Source organism: Esox lucius, chromosome 14, assembly GCF_011004845.1.
Source record: "Esox lucius isolate fEsoLuc1 chromosome 14, fEsoLuc1.pri, whole genome shotgun sequence".
Taxonomy (NCBI): Eukaryota; Metazoa; Chordata; class Actinopteri; order Esociformes; family Esocidae; genus Esox; species Esox lucius.
The window spans coordinates 18807333-18826475 of NC_047582.1; the positions used below are offsets into that span (position 1 = coordinate 18807333).

At 48.8% G+C, this 19143-nt stretch overlaps 1 protein-coding gene across 6 annotated transcripts in view; it reads right to left on the reverse strand.

Annotated features, from left to right (window-relative positions):
• Positions 1–2366: 2366 nt before the first annotated feature.
• The window catches only part of LOC105015080 (mediator complex subunit 13L), a 102950-nt gene continuing 86173 nt past the window's right edge, over positions 2367–19143 (reverse strand). For 2 of the 6 annotated variants that reach the window (XM_013137103.4, XM_020053340.3), the window contains 27 exons: positions 18966–19111; positions 18218–18430; positions 17196–17360; positions 16675–16831; positions 16430–16534; positions 14648–15289; positions 14361–14565; positions 14139–14214; positions 13893–14020; positions 13694–13781; positions 13231–13451; positions 12534–12748; positions 11480–12408; positions 10492–10671; positions 10141–10376; positions 9687–9954; positions 9182–9479; positions 8832–9087; positions 7967–8155; positions 7588–7811; positions 7012–7154; positions 6446–6604; positions 5780–5944; positions 5280–5431; positions 4899–5063; positions 4404–4531; positions 2367–4177 (listed from right to left, as the gene is read on the reverse strand). In XM_013137103.4, the coding sequence (XP_012992557.2) occupies positions 4045–4177; positions 4404–4531; positions 4899–5063; positions 5280–5431; positions 5780–5944; positions 6446–6604; positions 7012–7154; positions 7588–7811; positions 7967–8155; positions 8832–9087; positions 9182–9479; positions 9687–9954; positions 10141–10376; positions 10492–10671; positions 11480–12408; positions 12534–12748; positions 13231–13451; positions 13694–13781; positions 13893–14020; positions 14139–14214; positions 14361–14565; positions 14648–15289; positions 16430–16534; positions 16675–16831; positions 17196–17360; positions 18218–18430; positions 18966–19111 (5986 nt within the window). In that variant the 3' untranslated portion in view covers positions 2367–4044. The remainder of the gene's footprint in view (positions 4178–4403; positions 4532–4898; positions 5064–5279; positions 5432–5779; positions 5945–6445; positions 6605–7011; positions 7155–7587; positions 7812–7966; positions 8156–8831; positions 9088–9181; positions 9480–9686; positions 9955–10140; positions 10377–10491; positions 10672–11479; positions 12409–12533; positions 12749–13230; positions 13452–13693; positions 13782–13892; positions 14021–14138; positions 14215–14360; positions 14566–14647; positions 15290–16429; positions 16535–16674; positions 16832–17195; positions 17361–18217; positions 18431–18965; positions 19112–19143) is intronic. The other 4 variants (XM_013137106.4, XM_013137105.4, XM_013137104.4 and 1 more) reach the window with 4 other exon arrangements.

The window sequence follows — 19143 nt, forward strand, 5'->3', positions numbered from 1 at the left end:
TCAGTGTAGTCCAGGCATGTTCCCCCTGTCCTTGTCGGTCATTGTTGAATGTCGTCAGTGTTGTATTGTGGCGTTCTATGTTTCAGTGTAGTCTGTTTTGTATCTGTAGTACACAGCACTCAGTTTTATTTTCCCTTTTGTTCATATTAAAAAGCTCCTTCTTTGACCCTGCATTTGCCTCCGTCTCCGGGAAACGTTCCACCACCACCATGTCTAACGACTGGGATAGTGTTCTCAGGATGATGTGTGGCGATAGGCTTGCACCAAAAATAACACTCACTGTTAGCAAAATGTAAACCAGGTGAATGAAGGGATACTAGTAAAATTAGTAGTTATTTCATTTCATTAAACAAATTGAATAAAAAGGATTTTATTGTAATTCTCATAGTTGGCATAAACTGAGCCAATCATTTTATTATATGAAACCATCACACTCTAAGCCGAGCAGTCATTTTGGTTTCCACGTGTCATGAGTCAGTACGTGTGAGGCAAAACAGGGCGTCATGGAGGTACTTTGTATTTAATTCACATGCTGTCACGTAGTTGTTCAAGTTGTTGTGAAACATTGTGCATTATATTCATTTGTACATTTGTGCTGACCCTGTGAACTGGTCAGGGTTTTTCAGAGAGGACAAAGTTTTTGTTTTACAAAAACGGCGAGCCATTCAGACTCAAGGATCTGAAGAATTGCATATGAAGATTTGTATTTCTTCATCCACTGAAGAGGCCCAGGGACAAGTGTATTTAACCAGAAATCATGTGAAACACCTTGACTGCATAGAGGTGTGTTCCATTCAACTATTTACGTGACATCTAAAGGCAGTTTGTTGAACAACTTCTCTTAGTTAAGGGGGTGAATACTTATGCAATTAATTATTTTCAGTTTCTTATATGTAATTGATTTAGAACATTGTAGATTTTGTTTTCACTTTGAAATGATGGACTTTTTTGTTAATCAGTGTCAAGAACTCCTGATTGATTTCATCTTATAGCACAGTAACATTTGGAAACGTCTAAGGGGGTGATTGCTGTATACGATATGTGTATGCTGATACAGTATGTACAACTTGTTGTGGAAAGAAACTGGCAATATTAGGGTGTCACCCTGAAAACCATTAGTGATAATGGTTGACAATATGGTGTAAGTATGAGAGCAGTGTCCGTATGGTAACAACAGCACAGAGAAGCTTTCAGGATGCCTCCCGAAACGTCTCCAATATGGCAGACAGATGTGGGAGGGAGTCTGATTTGATGATCCAATTCACTCACTTGTGTTGACAACAGAAGGAAAGCATTGAAATGTGCTAAAAGACTGTCTCCTATCCTCTTGTCTAAAAGGCAGATAGACAACCGTTGATACACGGTTGTCTATCTGCACACCATTCCAACCACACTACAAGGAGTCAGTGTGACAACATGGCAATGGAATCAATGCCTGGGACTAATTACACAGCTTGTCACTGTGGCACTGGCCCAAAACATATCAAGTCATCAAAAGATTAAGGACTCCAGTCTCAAATAATAGTATTTAGAAGGACACACACACAAACAAATAATTCATTTTTCAAGAGTTTTAATAATTTACTAAAAAAAGAGTGTAAAAGTTGCAGATCTCTTCCCTAAGATAGATCTGTCTCATATTCAAAGTGATGGCAGATGTAACAAATGTGAAAACTTGCCCTCTTTTGTACTTTAGTGTACAATTCTTGGCAATACACCCTTGGCTGTATTTAAATGAGACTTCATATGTATAGATTTATATTAAAAAAAAGCCCCCAGCAAAAAAATACTTTATAGAAGTCACTTAAAGTAAATTAAAACAGCATGAAATGTACAGCTTTGAAAAATTCCAAAGACACGGTTGAAAAGTGTATATACAAACATGCTAGGAATTGTACAAATAACAGGGCCATTTGAGTGGAGGAGCTCAAGAAAAAGGTTTTGAGATGGTTGCTTGACATCATTTGGGACCACCACTGAAATAAAGCATATTAGTTAAATATACAACACCCATGCAATGCTCAAATACATATAATTGAAATCTATTGCCTATTTCAAGTTTATTTAGCAGGAGAAGAGAGACCATTTATAAATATATCTTTCCTGCAGCATTAAGTTCCTTAACTTAAACTCTTTAAATAAAAAGGCAAAAAGATGACATTTCAATAATAGAAAAAAGTATAGAACTAAAATGCATTGTCTTTGATAAAGGATTTACACTGTATTTGCCTCTTCAAAGAGAAGGTATATAAACCTCACTACCATCATCATCATGTGGCTGCTTTAGAGAGGTAATATATTTATATACACATATATGTATATATATATATAAATATATATATATATATATATATGAATTTATATGCATGATATACTATATATAAATATGTTATTTTAACAATTTTAGTAACAATTTGCTTTAAAATGGCAATGTCCATATCCGACCTCAAGGCAATTGATATTCATTTGGAAAAGGCCTTGATCATTTTTTGTCTTCAAAATGTAATTTTAAATATTAAAAATAAGTCTCAATTCTTTGCAAATGTCAGTTTTACATTATAAACAAGAACATCTGTTCTTTACCTGTCAAATAGAATTCAGTGTTCGTATCTACAGCAATACAATTGTCACTTCCAAAAGTAAAGAAAAAGTGCCATTATCAAATGCTTTGACCTCACAAGAAATTGTTGTCTTCTCTGCCCTCTTATGAATGTTGGTACGAAATGAATTACTAAACTGCGAGCCAATAAACTCAGAAGCACAGTTCCTTACAAACATGTAAAAGTGTCACTGAAGGTAGGAAGTTGCTGTGGTCAGTTGGTTCCCTGGTTGTGCAGTGTGGGGCAGATACAGGGCCCGGATGACTCCCAGGTTCCCGTCCTACATGAGGATGTAATTGCTCCCAGGATATCACTGTCATGGCTGGTGAAGGGGATGGTCCAAGTCTTCATGCATGACCATACTCTAGGTCACATAGGGTCCCTTTAAAAGGTTTCCTCCATGGCTTCAGTGTCTTCAGTCTCAAAGGAACAGGCGGAAAAGACATCCTTTACAACAATGTTGATCTGATAATGACAGGTGTAATACTGAAATGTCATATAATGTCAATAAAAAGGGCATAGTTGGATAACTCCGTCTTCTCTCCCAGGCTGTATGTGCCTTTTCAAAGTAAATTGGGGGTTGGCACATCACTGCATCTCACAAGAACCAGTTTTTAAAGGTAAGAATTGCACTGGGCTGGTCTTAAGCAGACTATAGTGTTCATGTTTAAAGGTCTCTGTACTGTACATAGGCGTTTGTTTGTTTTCCCAACCAAGGACCATCTCAATATGACGTCTTACACTGGCCCCATGTTGCCCAGCAAAAAACTGAAATATGCCCATGATTCAATCACAGGTCCCATGTTAATATCAGGTGTAAAAGGGGTCCATTCATCTCATCCTCTGTCCATCCAGAAAAAAAATACATATCTGGCGCATTCTGGTGTCCAAACAGAGACACTGCAGACAGGCAGGCACACAAGACCATAGAGGCCTGTAGGACTGTACAGTACTCAGTCTACTCAGAGGCCCATGGACTGTACAGTATTCAGTCTCCTCAGAGGCCCATGGACTGTGCAGTATTCAGTCTCCTCAGAGCCCCATGGACTGTATAGTATTCAGTCTCCTCAGAGGCCCATGGACTGTACAGTACTCAGTCTCCTCAGAGGCCCATGGACTGTACAGTACTCAGTCTCCTCAGAGGCCCATGGACTGTACAGTACTCAGTCTCCTCAGAGGTCGATGGACTGTACAGTACTCAGTCTCTTCAGAGGCCCATGGACTGTACAGAATTCAGTCTCCTCAGAGGCCCATGGACTGTAGAGTACTCAGTCTCCTCAGAGGTCGATGGACTGCACATTAATCAGTCTCCTCAGAGGCTCATGGACTGTACATTAATCAGTCTCTTCAGAGGCCCATGGACTGTACATTAATTAGTCTCCTCAGAGGCCCATGGACTGGACAGTACTCAGTCTCCTTAGCTGTCGGTTACTAAGTCCCATTGCTAAAGCATGTTGAGGACTGCGTTGTACATCTGTGTGAGCACAGCCAGGTGGACAGGCAAGCAGGAACGGCGATCCTGGGTGGCAGGGTTACATGTCAGCCATGAGAGGGCATTATACTGCTCCAACACAAACCTGCATCAGAACACAACACATGAATATCAGGGTTTGGGGAAGAACACAAGGTCAGCAAACATCACACTAGATGTCCTCTACAGCCTACAAAATAATTAGGGCCCATCAGGTCCTACTACACAGAGGACAAGTTAGCGCAAACAACGATGTATGTGTTGGACTGAAAGAGGAGAGGTCAGGGTTAAAGGAGCAGAAGTTGCCCGGCACACAATGGTGACCTACTAACCTGAGCACGTCAGAGGTGGTCTTGGAGTCCAGAGGGTGAGGCGTCCTCTTGGTCGTCTTGTCTGAGCTCGTCTGACAGGGCTCGTCAGACTGGGATGTGGCGATAGAGATGTGGTGGTGTAGAGATGCCTGGGGGGAGAAGCAAGGGTGTCTGAGGTGAGAGAAGACTCGATTCCTGGGCCAAACGCTACATATGAGTAAGAGGCTGGGTCTGAACACCACCCCCCGGGACGCAAGGGACCACTGAGCCATCTGATGGAAACCGACGGCCGAGGAACTGACGCTTCAGTCCGACTGCTCACCGAAACCCATGGACGTGGTCAGAGCCGGGACATCAATATGTGGGTAAAGCGACATTTAGGAATCCTGTAATTGGCTTTGAGACTCTGGCTGGTTTAGAGATGACACGTGGTCACGTAAACAACTTAAATCCAAGGAATAAAGCCCCTCCGCACGCACACACACACGCAAATCTACAACCGCATAAGTTGCTTACCTTGAGAAAAAGTGGACACTGGTTCTGAGCCTGAGGGCAGGAGGCCCAGAACCAGTGGGGCAGGCTGTCGGCTTGGGCAGTGGAGACGTAGTATCCCAGGGCTAGAGGCTGTTGCTTCAGCTCCTCCGGAGGGTTCTCCCTGGACAGAAGCCTCTCTCCCTGATTCTGGAACAACACAGGGGGCAAGAGGGAACATTACACAGCATGTCTGCCTAAGACCAGACCACCCTATTATACACTGTAAATGTTATACACATGTTGGTGTTCAGAACTATAACAAAGACACTGTTATGTTACGAATGGACCATAGTGCTTAACCGTAACAGGGACAGAGCGGTGCTAAAGGACATTATGGTTCTTAGGAATGGTTCCTGAACTCACCCTGTTATGCTGGAAGTGGGAGCTTCCCCCCATACCGGAGGGGGATCCGGGGGAGGGCACGGGGGAGGTGTTGGGGGAGGGGTGTAGGTTGAGAATGTCATGTCCTATGTCATTCTCCAGCTCGTCGGGGAAAGGCAGGTCGAACATGTCATCTGGAGAGGGGAAGAGTTATCTAGTAACCGTACATACACCGAGTTCTCCCGAAACCCTCCCAGCCCTCACAGATCCAAGGGGATCATGCTTACAATCCTTAGACAATTGCACACTCTTGTGGGTAAATGTGTGAACTCCACGTTAATCCACCAACAGGTACTGTAAGACACTGAGTTCTGCACCAAGCACCTAACAGGCATTAAACCTGGCCGTTTCCAGATCAACTACAGACTTTTAGATGTGCATTACGCCTTTTAACATCTCGGCTGTATTCAATAACCCTGACTGATCCCCGACCGTCAGAGAGCAGAAGCAGCCGACAGGGGGGTACAGCGTGGGGCCCTTACCGGCGTTATCCTCAGGCGGGTAGGAACTGGCAGCCAGCTGGGTGGTGGCAGAGGTGGGGAACACCAGGATGTGGGTACAGGAAGCATCCTGAGGGGTGTTCAGCTGGGACGTCTGGAGGTTGAGGGCCGTGCTGCGACCGAACACTGAACCCATGGTCACTGCGTCTGCACACACACGCACACACACACACACACACACACACACACAGTAACAGACGACTGTGAATTTGCAGCGTTGCCCAGTGATCTACCTCAACAGAGGTTCCTGTGTCTCGCTGAAAATGAAAGCCTCGGAGTGCGCTAAAGTTTGTGTGTCAATGTGTCTGTGCAATCCACTCGACCCGACCTTGGCTCACAGTGCAACCAGCTCCATTAAGCCTGTATTACTGCTGGCTCTGAAGTGACTGTGGCAGCCCAACGTGCTCCCTGAGTGCACTAAGATGTCTAGTCCTATGTGCCACTCAGGGTTAAGCCTCCGGCCATTACTTTTGCCACCTTTATTAAGACTGTGTCTCTGTGGTCACTGTGGGGCTGGACACATTATTTCCCGCTCTCCCCCGGGCCACAACATCACGCTGTGTCTGCAACCACAGTCGGCCTCTGCAACATGTATTTAATGTGCGGTGCTGGATCTGGGAGCTCCTTGGCGCTTGGGCTGCTGCTAACCTGGCATCACCACAATGGAACCCTGGGGCTCCATGGCAACTAGGCAGGCGCTGAGGATGGAGGGGGAGTCGCCAGAGGAGATGCCACACATACGACACGCCTCCTTCAGCTGGCGACTGATGGAGTGGAGGGAGTATTCGCCCAGGAGGACACTCCAGTCTGGAGGGAGAGGAGGGAGGTGGCAGAGGGGAAGAGGAGGGACAGGAGGTGAGAGGGGGTGAGAAAAGACAGGAAGAGAAGGAGGAGGAGACGGGGGAAGGAGGAGAGAGGGGAAGAGGGGGAGTGGGGAGAGGAGACGGGGGCAGGAGGAGAGGGGGAGATCTAGATCAATATAGTTGTTTTTACAGTGTATTGCTAGTGTATTACCTGTTGATCAACTTGAGATATTGAGGGGGGAAATGTAAAGCTCTGAAAAACTACAGCTACATTAATATAATAACAATATAGAGCTCTAAAAAGGTCCAGCTCATGTTATTATTTTAACAATCATTATAGTCAGCCATGCATATGTCTACTCAGCATGGATACTGACATAGAGTTAGTCCTTTGGTACCCCAATAACTCACCTTTCAGTTCCCCGTGTCCTAATCTGCCAAGCCGACCAATCACAATCCTCCATGGCAGTGAGGTCATCTGGATGATGCCCACACACCAGTCCCATAACTTCTGCAACCCCATCTTCCTGGGTGAGACCTTGGGCCGTCGCGCTCTGAGGGGAAGGGGGAACCAATCGTTTGACATCTTAAATTAATTCAAAATATATCTTGATTGACTGGTCTCTGTCAAAATGTATGAACAGACTGATGATAAAATAACATATTAGTGTATTACTTTACGACAAATAACATGGCCTATCATTCTATGAAAATGAAATATCAACTAAGCCCAGAGCATCTTTGACATTAGCTAACATTATCACAGTGTCCTCAACCCATCTCCACAGATATCCTCCCCCAGGCCCTGTGTGTCTCCCCGTCTGTCTGTCTCCCCGCCTGTCTGTCTGTCAGTCTCCCTGTCTCCCCGCCTGTCTGTCTTCCCGTCTGTCTGTCTGTCAGTCTCCCCGTCTGTCTGTCTGTCAGTCTCCCTGTCTGTCTGTCTCCCTGTCTCCCCGCCTGTCTGTCTTCCCGTCTGTCTGTCTGTACCTGATGGGCACGTCAATGTTGATGATGCAGGTCTCCAGTAGTTCTCCCTGTTGGTCCGTGCAGGTGGCCAGAATCCAGCGCTGGTCATGGGAGAGGCAGTACCCCACAAACAGCACGTTGTACCTAGCAGGGATCTCTGGCCAGACATCCCCTGGCTCTGGCTGCTTGGCACGGGTTGGGCCCAGGATGTAGGGAGGACTGTAGCCCTGTAGTGGGCTGGGATGCTGGGGAGGGAACAAAGCAAATATTTACGGGCTAAAAACCCAAGAGTCTAGATGAACTGACAGGCCACCGAAGTGTGTGCAGGTCAGGAAGTGTGACTCTGTGTGGGTTTAAAAGGGCCTGCGTGTCATCAAGCGTGCCTTTGTGCAAGCCTTACCTCTGGGCTCTTCAGCACAGACTCCAGGGTGGAGGCCGGGCCGAAGCCGGTCAGGGACTTGATGTGTGTCTGTGTGGGTAAGAGGCGTCTGCACTGGGAGTAGGCTGAGAAGGCCAGAGAGCGCAGGTGCTGCAGGTACAGAGGGCTCTCACCGCTGGCTGGCTGGAGCAGGTACTGACAGGGCACCACCTAGAGGACAGTGGATGAACGGACGCTGTGGTATTTGGAGAAGCACACTCAGATAGCTGTTTATTATTTCTGTCTGTTATTATTTGGGCTAGCTATCTATCCACCATGGCCAATTCATGAGCTACACAGGAGATGGCTCCAACTGACAGTGAGTCACGTGGCCACAGCTTTCCACATCAACAGGTGACCAAAGCAACTGTGAGTGTGGCATGATTGACGGATCGAGGCGAGCCAGTTCCAATATCGTTTCACACATAACAGCTTCTAGGGTTTACTTTAACACTGCAGCCGTGAAGGTAACACCAATTGACAGTATTGAAAGCTTTTGTCAGAGTTTGTTTTGCCGTCCACTGTGACCAAGACCTACAGCGAAAAGGTAGCAGTCAATCACAACTCAGAAGAGGATACAATGCCTGAGAATGTGCTGTTCTCCAAGCATGTATGTACTGGTGAATACACCCTGGCTGAATACAACTTCCACTTCCTATAGTATATCACACTGACTGAAATGACGACCTATGGACATGCCTTGTTTTATAAAACATAACGGGTACTCTGACCATGGTGTTTAAGTGTGTAAAAGTGGATTTGTACGTGTGTGGGGCTTCAACATTCCACCGTACAGAGGTAAGTGTGTGGCGGCTGTCGGCGGCTGTGCAGAGCGGTCCGGTCCTACCTGTAAGACCAGCGCCGGCCTCATGCTCTCCGGCAGTGTCTGCAGCATCTCCGTGTAGCAACGCAGTAACCCTAGTAACCACACACTGCCCGTCTCCACCTCCTCTCCCTCCTCCTCCTCTCCTCCTTCCCCGTCCCTCACTCGGCCCGAACACAAGAAGGGGTCCACCACGTAGATGACGATGGCCGGCGGATGGGCGTGGCTATCGGCTGAGTCGGCCAACGTGGGGATGCCGATTCGCTCCCGCTCCGCCACACTGGAAAGACAGTAGGTTACATGAGGAATGTCAGATCAGTGAATCCTAACATAGTAATACTATAATAATATACAGTAAGAATATAGGAGGTCACCTCTCAGGGGTCTCAGCTGGCTGACTGGGTGGTGCTGGTGGTGGGGGTGTGGCGTTCGGGGTACCCTTGGCCTCTGCTGGACCTGTCTGGCCCGGGGCTGCTGACGTGGGGGTGCTTCCTGAGCTGGGTGCCGCCTGGGGGGCGGATGGCTGTCCCTCAACCAAGGCCCCAGGGCCAGAGGGGGGCTGGCTGGAGGAGGTGGCGTGCTGAGCAGAGGAGGGCGTAGGAGCTGCGGGAGCTTGAGGTTTATGGGGTAGCAACAGACTGCTGTCCACGGACAGGGCAGACAACTGTGGACCTGGATGGAGGATAACGCAGAGGAGATGAGTGACATTTGAAATGGAAGGAAGCGGTTGGTGGAAAAACGGTTTAGAGAAATACCTCTGGAGAGGTGGATTCTTATCACACGAACATGGAAAAGGGGAGGGTTAATAGACAGAACCAATGAAGTCCCACTTGGAGCGATGTCTATTCATCAGGAAAAATGTCAATCATCAAGTCTTACCTAGCTGCTTCCTGCAAACCCGGGCGAAGAGTTTCAGTTTGGTGAGGTTCTGGCTATGCTGCTGTCCAGCCCATGGTCCTGTGAACCACTGGTCCACCTGCTCCTCCTCTTGCCTCTCCTTCTCCTTCTCCTCTTGCCTCTCCTTCTCCTTTTCCTCCTGTCTCTCCTTTTCCGTCTCTTCTTCTGTCTCTGCGTCCACTGCCCCTACACGCACCAGGCCGTCTCTGGAGACCTTCGCCAGCGGCCTGTGTTTGCCCAACCGACATGTCTGAAAATGGACACAGGTGAAGGTTATGGGCTATTGGACAAACACTTTTAGGGGTCAAGGGTTCCCAGTCACATACACAGGGAGGGTTCATGGGCTATAGGTCACAGTGTAATTTTTTCTGTATATTCAGACAGGAAGATCTGACAGGACCAACCTCGTAGACAGAGAGGATCTGACAGGACCTACCTCGTAAACCGCACTGAGCTCCTGGAAGAAGACTTGTGCCCCGGCCAGCAGGGGGTCAGAGTTCGGGCAGAGCACCAGGAAGGCCACATCCCTCTGTCCTCCATACGGTTCCAACAACAGCTTCTCCCAGAATGGCAGAGCCAGGGGAGACAGGGCCAGGAAGTTACGGTCGTAGTAGTCGTAGTAACCCAGCAGCAAGGTGGGAATGGGCAGGGGCTCTGGCGACTCCTCAGACCCTGGAGAAAAGAAACACCTTCATTATGGGATGGTTGACTGGACCAGCTATACTGTCTACTCCTAAACTGAAGGGAGAGAGGAAGAGTCAAAGGAAGAGTGTCCTTGTTGGATTACCATAGGAGCCTCTGCCTGCCATCTTGTGAAATTGTTGCCATGTGAGCGGACCCTGGACATGCTGGATGTTCTCCCAGGTCCGGCCCGTACGTTTCTTCTGGATGGCGTCCTGGAGGAAGGGCTGCAGGGACAGCAGCATACGAACCACATCCTGGGACGACAGCATGCTGATGTCCAGCACTGGGGGGACAGGAGACACACACATATTAACATTACATTATAAAAAATTCAACAGGCTGTAACAAGCAGAGACACGCAGATTTGAATTTTGAGTGAGATTGCTCTAGTTTGCTTTTTATTATAAGAAAAATCGGTTCTTAAACTTTTCCGTTAGCTATCACAACAAGGTGTGTATTCCCTACTGTCGTCACCACTGTCATTCTTACTGTCATCCCTGCTGTCTACACCACTGTCATCCCTACTGTCATCCCAATTGTCATTCTCACTGTCATCCCCACTGTCATTCTCACTGTCATCCCTGTTGTCTACACCACTGTCATCCCTACTGTCATCCCAACTGTCATCCCAACTGTCATTCTCACTGTCATCCCCACTGTCATTCTTACTGTCATCCCTGCTGTCTACACCACTGTCATCCCAACTGTCATTCTCACTGTCATCCCCACTGTCATACTTACTGTCATCCCTACTTTCATTCTTACTGTCATTCTCACTGTCATCCCAATTGTCATCCCTACTGTCATCCCTATTGTCATCACCACTGTTATCCTTACCTCCATCACCACTGTCATTCTTACTGTCGTCATTCTTACTGTCATCCCACTGTCATTCTTACTGTTATCCTTATCGCCATCACCACTGTCATTCTTACTGTCATCCTCACTGTCATTCTTACTGTCATCCTCACTGTCATTCTTACTGTCATCCTCACTGTCATTCTTACTGTCATCCCTACTGTCATCACCACTGTTATCCTTATCATCTTCCAATTAGTACCACTTGGCATCTCTGCCGGAGCACTTCTTACCGTTGCTGTGAGGCCAGGGATGTAGAGCATTTCTCCTCACAACTGCCAGATCTACTTTCCCACCGGCAGGGTTGTCCACGTACTGCTGGCCCTGGACCAGAGCGTTGTAACACTCCTCACAAGCGTCACTGCCGTCTGCCCACTGCTTATCAGACATCCAGTTCTGGAGCAGGGCCCCCTGGCGCCCGTGGCAGGAGCAGGCAGGAGGGAGGTGCAGCGAAGCAAGGGACGAGATGGGCTGAGAGCACTGCTCTTGGAGGAGCACCATGACGGAGGAGGGCGCGGGGGAGGAATCCTGGGGGCGCTTGGCCCGAGGGTCTCCCATGGGCGGGTCCCTGCGGCACAGAGCCAGCCTCCTCTCGGCCGCCCGGCCCACCTCGGAGCCCCTCCCGAAGATGTCCAGCTCGTCCTCCAGGAAGAGACCCGTGCCGTGCGCCAGGCGGCGGTTGACGATGGCGCTGAAGCCGCACATGCAGCGGTACTGGTCCTCCAGCGTGGAGTCGGGTATGTACACGCCCACGTCGGCGCCCTTCACATTCATGTTGCAGGCGCAGATGCAGCAGCTGTCAAAGTTGCGGTCCTTGAAAATGTTCAGGACGGAGTCGGAGAGGAGCAGGGTGGAGTACAGGCTGTGGGCCTCGGGCAAGGCCGGGCCCGACGCATGGGGCTCAGCCACGGAGCTCATAGGCAGACTGGTGGAGGGCGTGGAGGCAGGGGAGCTCAGCTCCGTCCCGGTGCCCTCCTGTTTCACCGAGCCCTGCCCGCTGGCTGTGCCCAAGCCCCTGGGCGTGCGGGGGGTACGAGGGGTGGGGACGGAGAAGCGGGGGGTGGCGGGGGAGGGGGAAGGGAGGATGCCGCCGGTGGTGCCCATGGACGGGGCACTGGCGCTCATCTGGGCATACTCCTGGTCCCCAACACTCGGGACGTTGCTGAAGGACACAGAAAAAAAGAATGAGAAAAGGCTCATTTCCCAAACCTTTTCGACTGGCGTTTTCGAGACACACCATACCATACAGACCGACAGTAATTAAACCTGGCCCGGGACAGTACTTACACATATCCTTCTCTCATGAAGGGGGCGTGATGGGAGGGCGGCAGGGAGGAGTAGTGCTCCATCTTGGGCAGCAGGGCCCAGGAGGGCCGGTAGTAACACTGGTCAGGCACCTTGAGGGGGGGCAGACACTGGCTGGGGAGGGTCCGCAGCGGAGCAAACATAGAGCAGCCCATCTGTGGCTGGACGGAGGGGACACGGTACACAAATGAGAAGTCCTGCAGAGGGGGCGGGGAACGAGAGCTCATTGCAATGTGTTCCCACGGTATCACAGTGCGTCCCGGAGAGACAATTACAACTCAGCGCAATCACAGGTTTAAACAGGCACTGTGGGTCGTGAGGCGAGGAGCCTTCAGGCATTCAGTTCCACATACCAGGAAGTCCTCTATCAGTCCAGCCTAGCAGGTAAATACACGCTACAGCAACATCGGACAAGTTTCATTAATGCTGCTAGGCTGCGCTGTGCCCTATTGCTACGATCACTAAACATATTACCACCAACCATATCAACTTACTTGGCCACATCAATAGATTACATAATGTCCCTTATCATACGTCAGGCAATTATTTACTTTAGATACAGTATTTTAAATATGGTGGGTGTTAACTGTCCGCTGTATAACCGTATAATAATGTGCATGTTAGCTGCACATAACACATTACATCTCATGCCATTGTCATTGCTTCTGTGATGCCTCACCTTGACGTCCTCAGGTTTAGGACTGGCCATGCCCTCCTCTACCTCCATCCGGTACTCCTGGAGCTGGGTGGAGGACAGGGGGCCCAGGAGGTGGTCAGAGCCCCCTGATGGGGCTGGGGGCTCCTGGCTGGGGGTGTCACGATACGTCATGATGGGGGAGAAGGCTGGGTGCTGCTCCAGAGAAGGGGGTGTGGGGAACATTCGCTGGAGGTCTGCTACTGCTGAATGGAGAGAGAGGGAGGTGGGGGAGGAGATAATGGGAGGAGGGAGGAACAGAAAGAGACGGGGAGAGGGATAGACGTCGAGGTGAAGAGAAGTCGGGAGGGTGAGATATGAAAAAGAGAGGCCGTGATGATGAAACATTATTTCCCCCACATTTCACAGCGATGTTAAACTAAGCTAGGCTAGCATTCATGGAACAACAAACAAACGTTTAAACATGTAGGTGTAAAGATGGACTCACTTGAAGGATAGGGCACAGCCACTCTCCCTTCTCTTCGATCTTCACCTGATACCGGAACCCTGGCTGTGTGCTGGTTGGGGCAAGCAGTCTACAAATTATTATGCAACAGAGATGTAAGTTGTATTTCATTGCTGCGCAAAGCAGGAATTGAAATGGAGCACATTTTAGACATCTAGTGAAATGTTGAAATATGTCTCACCCCAAGTTCCTCATCATCCTCATCGAATATGTTCTCCAGGTCTGAGATGAGGACCACCAGATCAGTTTCCCTGGTTAGAGGAGGGTTTTGGGCTTTGGATGCAGCGTCGTCCTGGGCTGAGTCATCATCTAGAAACGCATAAACAAGGACTTCAGCGCTCAGAACGAACCCCATGCTTGGTGTGTAGGAGGAGCTATTGACTTAAAATATAGAATATGTATATGAACTCAACAATCAACTCCTCACCTGCTTTGGGAGCGGAGCTGAAGATGGACATGGCGTCTTTTCCATCAGGCAGCACACCATTGGTGACCTCCTCTCCCTGGAACAGAGAGAGAACATTTAGTTTATTGGTCACATGCACCAGTTAGGAAGAATGGCATTCTAGCTTCTAACAATGTCGTTAGAATTGAAAGCAATAACCGGCATCATCAACTCAAGCAGAGCTGCAAAAATCCCCTTCATCACCTTGGGGCCTCTCTTGCCGGGATCCCGGCCCGGGCCCTTCAGTCTCTTGGAGGTGGGGAAGCTGTACTCGATGTCGCCCTCCTTGAAGTCGTAGGGGTCGTCCCCAGGGTCTCCCAGGTCCTCCCCGCCAGGCTGCTCCAGGAGACCCAGTGTCTGGATGTACTCCTCCGAGATTTTGAAGCGCTTCTGTGTCTGCATGAATAGTCTGCGGAGAGAGGAGAGAAATGAGAAGAGCGCAGGGAGTATGTTTGTGTTCAGGCCATTGAAGGACGTACTCTTTCTCTCACCTCTTCAGTGCAGCTCCCTCAGTGGCCTGTGTCTCTGTCTTTATTTCCACTCTGTCACTGGGAAGCTCTGGGGGCCTGAACTCAGCCTTGTCAGTCCTGGGAGTCCTAAAGCCCCTCCACCAGCCGGCCCCTGCCTCCCTCTCCCTGGGCCCCAGAGGGGCTGCATAGAGAGCCGTCTCACTGTGCTCCATCACCCCCATCCCTGATGCCCCATCTGGACAGGGGGCCAGTACCTCAGGGTCCTGACCCACCCGTGGATGAGGGCTGAGCGTGGGTGGTAATGGGGAGATGGGGGAATGGAGCAGGGACTCTTGGGCTTTCCTTCCTGCTGAGAGGGGCTTTCGGTACTTGCAGCTGGGCATGGGATCTAGGGGAGGGTCCAGGGTGACTAGGCCGAGCTGGGAACCTCCAGTTGAGTCTTGTTCCAGGCAGGCCTCCTGGCCCACAGATCGACGGTGGTGGAAGGGGGTCATGGCGGCAACCCTCTTGGGCTGTTTGTCGGGTTTCTCCGACTTGTCAGTGGCCTTGTGCTTAGGCAAAGAGGGAGGGGGGAGGGCTGGGCCAGAGGTGGGGGTGGTGTTGGCGCCGGGCGGAGGGTTGGCAGAGGTGTTCATCTGCTGCTGTTTTTGCTGCAGCTTTACCCTTTAAAAAGACAAACAGGATGACATGGCAGGTGAGGATTATATTCTTCAACATACAGGCCAACAGGATGACATGGCAGGTGAGGATTATATTCTTCAACATACAGGCCAACAGGAAGACATGGCAGGTGAGGATTATATTCTTCAACATACAGGCCAACAGGAAGATACGGCAGGTGAGAATTATGTTCTGATATTTCACAATGTTTTAGCATATTAGACCTCTTTTCTCATTTACTTTTAAGTCATCATGGTTTATGTCAAAGTTCCATTTCAGAAACGTATTTGGTTGTGTTGTTGAGTGTGAATCCATATAAAGCAGACTAACCACAAAATATGTCTAATACCTCCATATAAAATTCTAAAGACAAAATATTTTCAGGGGTGGATTTGATACTACTGCATTTAACAAAAAACAACTAGTTCTATCAGCAGTGGAACATTCAGTGTTGTTCCACTGTTCACTAACTAAATGGTTGCTTGTCTACACAGGCTGTGAGGTTACACATACTGAAATATGGATTAAATGGTGTAGAACAAGAAATTGTCGTCAACACTGTAAATGCAATGAGTACCGTGTACATGTCAAAGAGCAAAACTAGCAATGCAATGCAGATTCAGGTGAGTTCCGAGACAAGGGCAAAAGAAGAAGTAAACACACTTTGAGTGATACACATTCATGTTGTAGTGAAAACAGCAAGGTGTTTTTGCATTAACATGCATTTTTTGACCTCCAAGACATGAGACTGAATTGTTGCGCAGTTTGTGTGGACATTTTGAAGCATTTATTAAGCTGTGCACAGTGACTGCAATATATGGCTGGTGCACGCAACTAGAAAGCCAAATAAATCTCTGAAATGAAACTCCGACCAAAAGAACTGTCTGCATGAATCAACACTAAAAGTAACTGGACAATTAGGTCTAACGTTCTAAAAATGAAATATTTAATCATACAGAACCTTTCTCGCCGTATATCCATGTCTATCAGCTCGTGAGAACTTGTTCACATCACATTACAAAGACGCCACGTTCAGTGAAACGTAATGGACTTAAATAAAGTGCTGATGTCTAGTTAGGTGGTGCCATGTGGCAGTGCTAAACAGTTGGGGCACTATCCCCTCATGCCAACTCTTATGCCAACCTGGAGCAGGTGCAGGGTGCCCTCTCCCCTGGGTCAGTGAAGTCCCAGGTGGTCGCCCCATTTGACGCCTCATTATTTGGCGTCACAGCACTGGGCACACTGCATCTGTGGGCACAAAGGGAACCATTAGAACATCATGTGTGTGACGGCACAATGACAACAATCCCATAGCAGATGCCAAGAGATAAATAGTGCTTTGATTGGCTCTGTGCCCCATTCAACCAGCAGCCACTCTGGAAAATCACCTGTGCTGCAGTTGGTTCAGATAACACTCCTTCCATGCTTGATGCACAACCTGATTGGTCAGTTTCTTCCCAGAATGCTTTGGGCTGTGATTGGTGACCATAGCACTTTCCTGGGAAGGGAGGATGCTGGACACTGTTGTCACGAAGCCACTGTCCGCTAAAATGGAACACAGATGGCATTATTGGTTGATTTCCTTACTGATGATGTTTTAAAAAAACATGACAGGAGAAACTTTACGACACTTGAACTGTTGAATCACTTTAATCAGACCCAAGTACCCCTGCTGCTGACGCATGGTGTTTGTATCAGCTGTTTTCTCCTCATTTGTTAGAGGTTCATCAAGCGGACTTAATTAAATGCTGATTAGGGGCTGAAGATTGCATTTAGAATTGGGTTATGGATTACAGTTGTTCAGTTGTACAAGTAGAGCCGATTAAGTGTTAGACTTTTGGATATGCAATTCATTTGGTTCAAGTTGTGGAGTTTCTGATGGTGGAACGGTGCAGTGCTAAAGGCGTACCAGAGCAGGGCTGTTCAGGTGAGGTGGGCGGGGTCAGGGGAATGCTGCAGTGAGAGGGGTCTCTGCTGAGCCCCTGGGCTCCAGGGGCAGGTGGGGGTTGTTCCACAGGCAGGTCGCTATGGGCAACCAGCACAAAGGCTGCTGGGTAGATCATTCTTACACCACCTAAAAAAAAGAAAAAATTGCATGTTTTTAAGTCCGGTATCCTCTACCCCCAGGGACCTGTGTCCTCTACCCCCAGGGTCCTGTATCCTCTACCCCCAGGGTCCTGTATCCTCTACCCCCAGGGTCCTGTGTCCTCTACCCCCAGGGTCCTGTATCCTCTACCCCCAGGGTCCTGTATCCTCTACCCCCAGGGTCCTGTGTCCTCTACCCCCAGGGACCTGTGTCCTCTACCCCCAGGGTCCTGTATCCTCTACCCCCAGGGTCCTGTGTCCTCTACCGCCAGGGTCCTGTGTCCTCTACCCCCAGGGTCCTGTGTCCTCTACCCCCAGGGTCCTGTATCCTCTACCCCCAGGCTCCTGTATCCTCTATCCCCAGGGTCCTGTATCCCCTACCCCCAGGGTCCTGTATCCCCTACCCCCAGGGTCCTGTATCCTCTACCCCCAGGCTCCTGTATCCTCTATCCCCAGGGTCCTGTATCATCTACCCCCAGGGTCCTGTATCCCCTACCCCCATGACCCTGAAGATTCTCCTGTCTTCTGGTGTTCCCTTCTTACCTCAATGCTCCTAGAGACACACCGCGACTCTTAAGAACACAGGATCCACAACTGACCAACTGAACCCAATATAGTTGTGCTTCAAACAGACACAAATTAATGAAGTGCTGTAGTTCCCTCTTTTAGTCCAATAAAGAAAATACTTTCAGTCACCCAAGATGAATACACTTCACTCACTAAATGCCTATTGGTCTCTATGCTATGGCCCATTGCTCATTTACATATGTACATATAAACAGCTAATTCTATTCATTCAGTTACATTCAAAGGATGCAGGAGTGTTTTAAATATCACCATACGTACCTACAATGACCTCTACAGCCACATGGCTGTGGGGGTCATAAGGTGGGTCGGTGCCCTCTCTGTCAACGCCCACTGTGACCCCCTCTCTGTGGTGCTGTAACACCATTGGGTAGAAGTAGCTCCACTCCTCCATCAGCTTCCTCACGGCTGGGTCACTCATCTTGTAGGCCTGGCCTGTCAGAGAGCCCGCCAGACCATACGGACTCAGTATCACTACAGAGGCAACAGGTGCAGGGACAGACAGAGAAGACAGACAGTTAGATTGATGGGCAAGCAGACAGACGACAGTACAGACATATGGAGGAATAGCTGCTGTTTTGGTAGAAAATCTCCCAAAGCATATAGAGAGCTGGGTTAATATAGACATTTGGTACAGACTGAGAGTGAATACCACAGAAGTGCACTATTTAAGAAAGGACCATTTGTCTTGTTCAGATTCTGAGTTTTGAAAACAGAAATAACAGTGATGCTAAGGCTAGGCTAGGCAGGTACCGGCCACACAGGGAACATTCCCAGAACATTAGCTAATATTCCTATTACGATGATAATAGGAATCCTGGATTTATTTTAAAATCTACTAAAATGGTGTATACAACATCTGCAGGCAACTACCACATAACATTCCATGAAGAAAATCTTATTACGTTTCTACAACAGGCTAAAAGTAACCACGCTTTATCTGCTTGTTAAAAACATCCGGTGGTTTGTTGGCTCCTAGGTCTTTCTGGCCTCCCTGAGTGGGTCTCACCTTGTACAGGCCCAGAGGAGGTTTGGGCCAGGCAAGTGTGGTCCTCTGTGATGTGGTAGGCAGGCTGATGCTGGGCGATCTCAACGCTAGTGCACACGTTACTCTCTCCGTGCAGGAAGAAGGTGAAGGAACAGGACAGGTGCTCACTGTAGAGACAGAGCGAGAGACTGTCAGAGAC